The sequence below is a fragment of the Olea europaea genome, unplaced genomic scaffold, assembly GCF_002742605.1.
Source record: "Olea europaea var. sylvestris unplaced genomic scaffold, O_europaea_v1 scaffold1070, whole genome shotgun sequence".
Classification (NCBI taxonomy): Eukaryota; Viridiplantae; Streptophyta; class Magnoliopsida; order Lamiales; family Oleaceae; genus Olea; species Olea europaea.
Window position 1 is genome coordinate 99,209 of NW_019228053.1, and position 6,727 is coordinate 105,935.

Here is a 6,727-nt window from a genome sequence, read left to right on the forward strand (position 1 = left end):
GCCTCATTTTTGCAAATATATAAATAAATGATATTTAAAAATGAATAATAAGATGAGTAGCAATTGGTTTCATAAAATGTGTAAATAATAATGTGTAAATTTATTAATGTATTGTTGAAATTAGCGTTCATTTTTTATTGAATTTTTAAATCATTTACAGAGGCTTAGATTATGATGTCAATATTTGTATAAGTAAATTTTATCCATGTATATGTGAAATGATCAATTTGTAACAAATATTTAAGTTCGGGGACAAACTTGGAATAATTTTGAAGTTCAGTGACTAACATAAAATAAAATATGAAATTTAGTTATGAAAATGGAACACTGAGAAAAGTCGAGGCCCAATCGTTTTTTATTTGGTCTCCAGTTCCTAACCCGTTTGAGAAAAGAACACCTGTGATTGTTCGACGCAAGTCCCCAGAGAAATCGAATATGCCGTGTTACTCTTGTTGGCCGCACAGCCAGAGCATATTCAGTACATCTACAATGAAAACGTCGAATCCACAACGGTTCTTGAAGGTTGAAATTTATCGGCCCCGGCAGCATGCAGTCGTGGCTCGTGCTGCAAACATCTCCGTCGGGAAAAGTGAATCTGCAGTGCCAATTGGGAAGCTGTACACTTATTCATCATCGCCGAAGCCACTGATTGATGCAATTTCACGCTTCAAGATTAATGTTAGACCATCCCCTGAATTTGGCCTTGTTTCTCTCCTATTTGTCCTCTCAATGGTATGTTATACTTAGTCACTTCCTAAAAATTGTAGAGCGCAATCACAAAAGTTCTGTTTTGATTCTGTGTGTGCATCATCTCTCAGGCTTTAGGAGCAATTTTGAGCTTGGTCATAATTGCTATTCCTGCTATGTTTGTAAGTAAAAACTCTCTGTCTCTAGTCTTTTTAAAATCCTTTCTTCTCACTGTTTCTATAAGACATGTCTTGTAACTCGTTTAATCGGAATATGCATATCTACAATCACTATGTCATGCTATGTGTTTTTAGAATCTCAGAAGATTGGCAGCTTCAATGGACAAACTATCTGCTTTGGTTTCAAAAGAGGTGCCTGGAACCTTGTTATCCCTCAAACTGTCTAGCCTTGAGATCAAAGATTTGACACAACAGCTTAGCATTCTCAAGTAATATCTTCCTCTAGAATTCAAAGAATTCCATTACTAGTTTTACTTCATATTGCATCAGCAGTGAGTGCAAGTATATGATTTTTGGGTTGTTCAGGCAAAGGATGTCCGGGAGTCTTCGTGCAAAGAAAGATAAGAAGCAATAAATTCTGCTGTCTATGTTCCATTATAATTCCTCAACAAGAAACACAAATTATATATTAGTCTTATATGTATTGTGTTCACAATTGCATGTAGAAATTCACATGATCTATGTAGTCTGGTACATAATTGATCATTTGGTTGATGTAACTTGTTTGTATCCAGTTGTGTTTATTTTTCTTTAGTAAGCACTAAGCATTCTTGTTCAGTTCTGGTCTCCACTACCAAGTTGAGGTTCTAGAGAGACTACAGGTTAGCCTTTCTTTCTTCGCTGGGCACTCGAGTCCTATTGAATACCGTTTGCTCTCACTCAATTAGTCAACGTTGGACACAATGTGAAATTGATCATCTTCTTGGCCTGATCAATCTTGTGCCTATTTACAGGGTCTATCATCATTAATTCTCAAGTTATGGAACTCAGAGAAAAAAAAATCATAAAAAAGATTTGGGATAAAAAATACCAAATCTTGCACTCGAAAAAAAAAAAAAGAAGAAGAAGAAAAAATGGATACCAAATACAAAAACTATATTGGGCTTTTGTATTTACATGATGTAACTGACATTGCGAGATCAAATCCAAAAGGGAATATGATTAATTTTGGATATTATTTAGTATAATTTCTATGATGTATCTCAATCCTCCCTTGCTTTAGAAATGTTAATAGAAGCTATTTTGTTAGATAGAATAGAAAAGGAATTGGCAGTAGCTTTTGTATACTTCTTTGCAACTAGAGGAGAATTGGAAAATCCATTAATATGTATTTTCTAAATGTATCCCTAGAACAAGGGTGTCTTTTGGAATTTAAATTCCCAGACTCCCACAAGGTAGTACCTTCATTGGGATCATTTCTCCAGGCTGATATAACTCGACTCAGTGATATATGCTGCAAATATTGCCCCACAGGTTAAGAAACTTATGTAATCCAAGTATCACCTATATAATCTTCCCATCAATCAAAGAATTAAGACACTTCTTGTATCCAATTTCTAACCCCTGTTTGGTGGAGATTTTTGGATTAAAGATTTTATGAAAAAAGGTGTTTTTTTTTTTTTTTAATGTGTGATTAAAAAATTGAGAAAAGTTTTGGATTTATGTGTAAAATTATTTTATTTGTGAGAATGTGTGGTGGAAAATGAGTTTGGGAAAAAATAAGTTTTAGAAAATGGGGGTCAAGCAAGGCCTAATGTTTGTTGAAAGTACTATATAACTTATCATCCATAATGATAGGAAGCAAACCGTGCGAGTGAAACTTTTCTTGAAAAACAATCTGGAACATGAAACTAATAAAAACAAAATTAGGATTCCTTCCAGGTTTAGATCCTCCTAGTAGAATATGAATGATATCCATAGGTAAGCCATGATAGTAGAGGTCCTTCGAATAAGTTTCTTACTTGAGTGAGACTAGATATTGGTGCGAGAGTGCACTTTGGACACTGAGCTATATGCCATCTAGCATGATGAAAATGACACAATTTGGGAAGCAGAGAGAAGGGAGCTGGAGGAAGAAGACAATTATCTCTACTTGAGTTAAGGTTAAACGTGATATATTCATGAAGGTTTGATCCATTGGATGATCCAGGAAGGCCTACCGGAGGAACTTGGACTAGATTTGTCCAGCATAAACTGGTGGGTGAGCAACGTATCTCATAGAGTAAGCACAAATTTATCAAAGCTGTAAGGCGTATGGTACACTTCTCTCATGATTCAGGGAAATGCTATATAAGTTTTAATCTCAACTTTAGGCCATTTATGAATCTAAAGATGGTGATTTATAAACTTCATGTATGTCAAAACAGAACATTAGCTCCTAGAAACGTATAATATACTTAGCGACATTAGAAGTATCTTGTCCATGGTTTAAAATTTGATTTGATCTGGTTTCAATTTAGCTTCACTTTAGCCTTCAAAGTGATACAGTACTGACCTGGACACTCCATTACATAGTACTGGATTGCCAATAAACTCATCCTAATTAAATGAGTATGTTGGGCATCTTTCATGCCATATTTCTCAATGCGCTCGTTGGATAGCCATTCTTGAACCACCAGTTGCTTTGATTAATTCTTTTACTGCTCTCAATGGTGTCGACCAATCAAGAAATGCTTTAGGGCACATCAAGTGGAAGCGATCAAATTTCGAAACTAGGGCAATTATTGTTTTAAGCCTGCTAAGTGAGAATAAAAAAAGTTTATACGAATAATGATATTCATAGTCGGTAACTACATTAGTCATCTTATATGATAGCTTGTTATTTAAGGTATTACTTTCATGTAATTTTGTTACCTCAGATAAAAAACCAATGCCTCAAAGCTGTCACTTGGGATGATTACTATGGTCCGTGACTATAAATGACATTACTCAATTTATATATGCCATAATGATTAAGCATTAGACACTTACTTCTGTACCAAGCTTTGTTTATGAATCATGAATTTCATTTTTATGGTTGACTGGGCCAGTGAAGTAATCTTCGTACAGCTTAATGCTAGTTTTGCATGTCAAACTGTGGATTTAGCAGGATGAACAAAAACAATCTATTTGAGTTTCCTTAATTGTGAAGAGTCTGCGGTTTCTTCTGGGGCTATATGCAGACTTGTTCAACAGTTTAATTTGACTGAAGATAACTTTATTTAACAGTTATAGCAATGCATTACATTGAATTAAACTCATAGTTTTGCATATTTTTTGAGATTTTCTATAGAATCTCTGACAGTTTCTGGCACAGGCATGTTACAAAGAAGAGTCACTCTAGACGATGATATCAAAGTTCTGTTCTCAGACTTGGAAGGATCTTGCTTCCAAAGTTTCACCTCCCAAACCTGCAACAAGACAGTATTTTACTTATTATGAGATGGATATGATCATGTATTCGGATACGATAAACCGATATAACTTTTAAAGAAATTAGAATATATGGATATATGTCTATTGACAAAATTTCTACATATATTAAAAGTTTTAATACAACTATTTATTTTCAATAATATAAATATGATTATCGATTATTAATAGAATTTTACCTGTATTAAAATTTTAATACTATTATCTATTTTCAATAATAAAATTATAGTTGTCAACTATTAACATGATTTTATATGTATTGAAAGCTTTAATGCTATTGTCTATTTTCGATAATAAAACACTAGTTGTCAATTAATTTAAAACTCTATTTATCAATTATTTTATACTACATCTATTTTTAATAATAAGGGTAAACTGTGTAGTTATTTATAATCTCACGGAACATTTATTTTTGTAAAATTGTCGATTAATAAATGTTTTTTATTTTCAATAAGTTATGCATAATTTTTTTTTTTTGTCATCTATTGTCAATAAAATGAGTTTAAAAAGAGTTAAAAAAAAACTATTATTCACATTTCCAATACGTATAAAAAATTTAAAAATATAAAATAAATAAAAATACGTATCATGTATGTGTTAGAGCATCTTCAAGCATATTTCAATTTAAATATGCATTTATACACAATACGATAAGTATGCACGTATTCATGCTTCTTATATTACATGTACCTTCATTTGTACAGCCAAATGTGTGTGCGCGTCGACATGTTTGGTTATCATAATCAGTACACATATTTGAGCACTTACGATATTTTTTTGTCGTGGGAAAGAGTTTTGATGATCTAATGTTGAGCGTGGGATGTTCGAAATCTTGTTAGCTCAGCAAAGAGGATGTCATTTCAAGAACCCTAGAATGGTGAACTATTTGCACATGTTTATCACTAGAAACTTAAATGACATCTTCGGCATCAAGTGTTGACATATAATTTTTTCAATTTTGGTCTTCCTTAAAACTATTTAGGATCGTGGATTCGTGCTCTACACTTTTAAGGCACGTTAATTTTATTGGAGGTCATCCGACTTCAAGCAAAGTCTCAATTAGATCAATTTGTATTATCTCGACAAAATCACCAAACTTCAGAATCAAAACCACATGGAAAACAAAAATGCTGTTTGTACAGAATTTTTTCTCACAAAATTCTTCCAGACACTCATATGGGTGGGTCCCATTGTGAGTATTTTGTGGGACAATGTTGTCCGTACATACAACATTATTGAATGAAAAATCTACAAAGGCGATGTTGCCGAACAATCACACGTTTTAGTCCTTAAATTGATCATAAGTTATAGTGCATGTTTGGCAATTTGGCATTGAACGGATCAAATTTACAATTTAGCTTCTGTTTGGTAGAGATTAAAATCAAATTTTTAGTAAATTTTGATAAAAGTTGATAAAGTACGTAATTAAAAAATTGTGGGTATCATAAAATGTGCGGTTAAAATTAATTGTTGAATTTGATTTATTTGGATTTTAATTTCTACCAAAGAAAACTTGTTACACAAAATCGTGTTCTAGTCAATACCTGAATGGTTTTGCCAACATATATAGGAGTGGCTTCGGCAAGGACAACGTCTCCGGATTGGGCACTCTTGAGATGGCTGATGCTAAGGTGTATTCCGGCCACTCGCCGAAGGCCCGATGCGAGGTGGGCGCCTATGCTCGCCAGCGCCTCCGCTATCATAGCCGACACCCCTCCGTGCAACACCTTGAACGGCTGCCCCACATAATAAAATCATGCTAATTATTAATGTTACAGACATGTATATGTAAAATCAGAATTTAGAGATGAGAGTGATTATTACTTGACAGCACTTTGGGGTGACTAGAAGGTGGCCGGTGACTTTATTAGGTGAGAGGTCATCAATTTCGAAGCCAATTGCGTGCAGCGGAGCATCCAATTCTGCAGTCTTTGACGACGACGACGGTGGTACTTTGTTTCCTCCGGCAGCCGCAGGCGGCGGCGAGTCCATCCTTCTTTACTACTGATCAGATCGTTTACCTTTTTTGGGTAGAATTTGTTGAAACTGTTTCTTATTATTTGTCAGCAGTCAGCAAGTCAATAATTGATGATAAAAACTATGGAAAAGCCGCTAGCTAGTGCGAGGGGTGGCATTTTTATATTTCGTTAATTTCATAGTGAGGAAGGGGTTAGGAGTATTATGTATTTTTGACTTAGCCAAGCTCTCAATTTTTAAATTCATTATAAAAAATTTCCATATGCGATTGAAGGTATAGCGATATGAATCTGATAACTAACAATGTAGATATCAAGTCCACTTTGGGCTATGTGTTAATGTTAGATGGCCTACTACACTTTATGTTCAAAAAGATAGACCATTGTATCGAGAAGTATTCTTAGAATTGGACTGGATACAACATGTATTAATGTCGATGGCTAAGAGATTGATTATTTTATATACAACAAGTAAATCAGTCCTAGGTATTTCGACATATGTAATTGTGTTGTAAATTAATTTCACTTGAAAATGAATAAGCATATACAGACAATCATAAGCTAGTTAAGACTTGACTAAAAAGAGAGGTGATTTCTTTCAATTTTGTGAGATTTGAGAAGAATTTGGCAGAC

General features: G+C 33.9%; 2 protein-coding genes across 2 annotated transcripts; one reads left to right on the plus strand and one right to left on the minus strand.

The window, feature by feature from the left end:
• Positions 1-350: 350 nt before the first annotated feature.
• On the plus strand, positions 351-1,484 carry LOC111373104. The gene is made up of 4 exons (XM_022995586.1): positions 351-732; positions 819-869; positions 1,002-1,135; positions 1,233-1,484. The coding sequence occupies exons 1-4, from the start codon at positions 436-438 to the stop codon at positions 1,279-1,281; spliced, it is 531 nt and encodes a 176-aa protein (XP_022851354.1). The 5' UTR covers positions 351-435; the 3' UTR covers positions 1,282-1,484.
• Positions 1,485-3,746: 2,262 nt separating this feature from the next.
• On the minus strand, positions 3,747-6,245 carry LOC111373106 (1,4-dihydroxy-2-naphthoyl-CoA thioesterase 1-like). Its single transcript, XM_022995587.1, has 3 exons — positions 5,943-6,245; positions 5,663-5,854; positions 3,747-4,096 (listed from the first exon to the last, which is right to left on the minus strand). Exons 1-3 carry the CDS (start codon positions 6,108-6,110, stop codon positions 3,944-3,946), a joined length of 513 nt encoding a protein of 170 aa, XP_022851355.1. The 5' UTR covers positions 6,111-6,245; the 3' UTR covers positions 3,747-3,943.
• Positions 6,246-6,727: the final 482 nt, after the last annotated feature.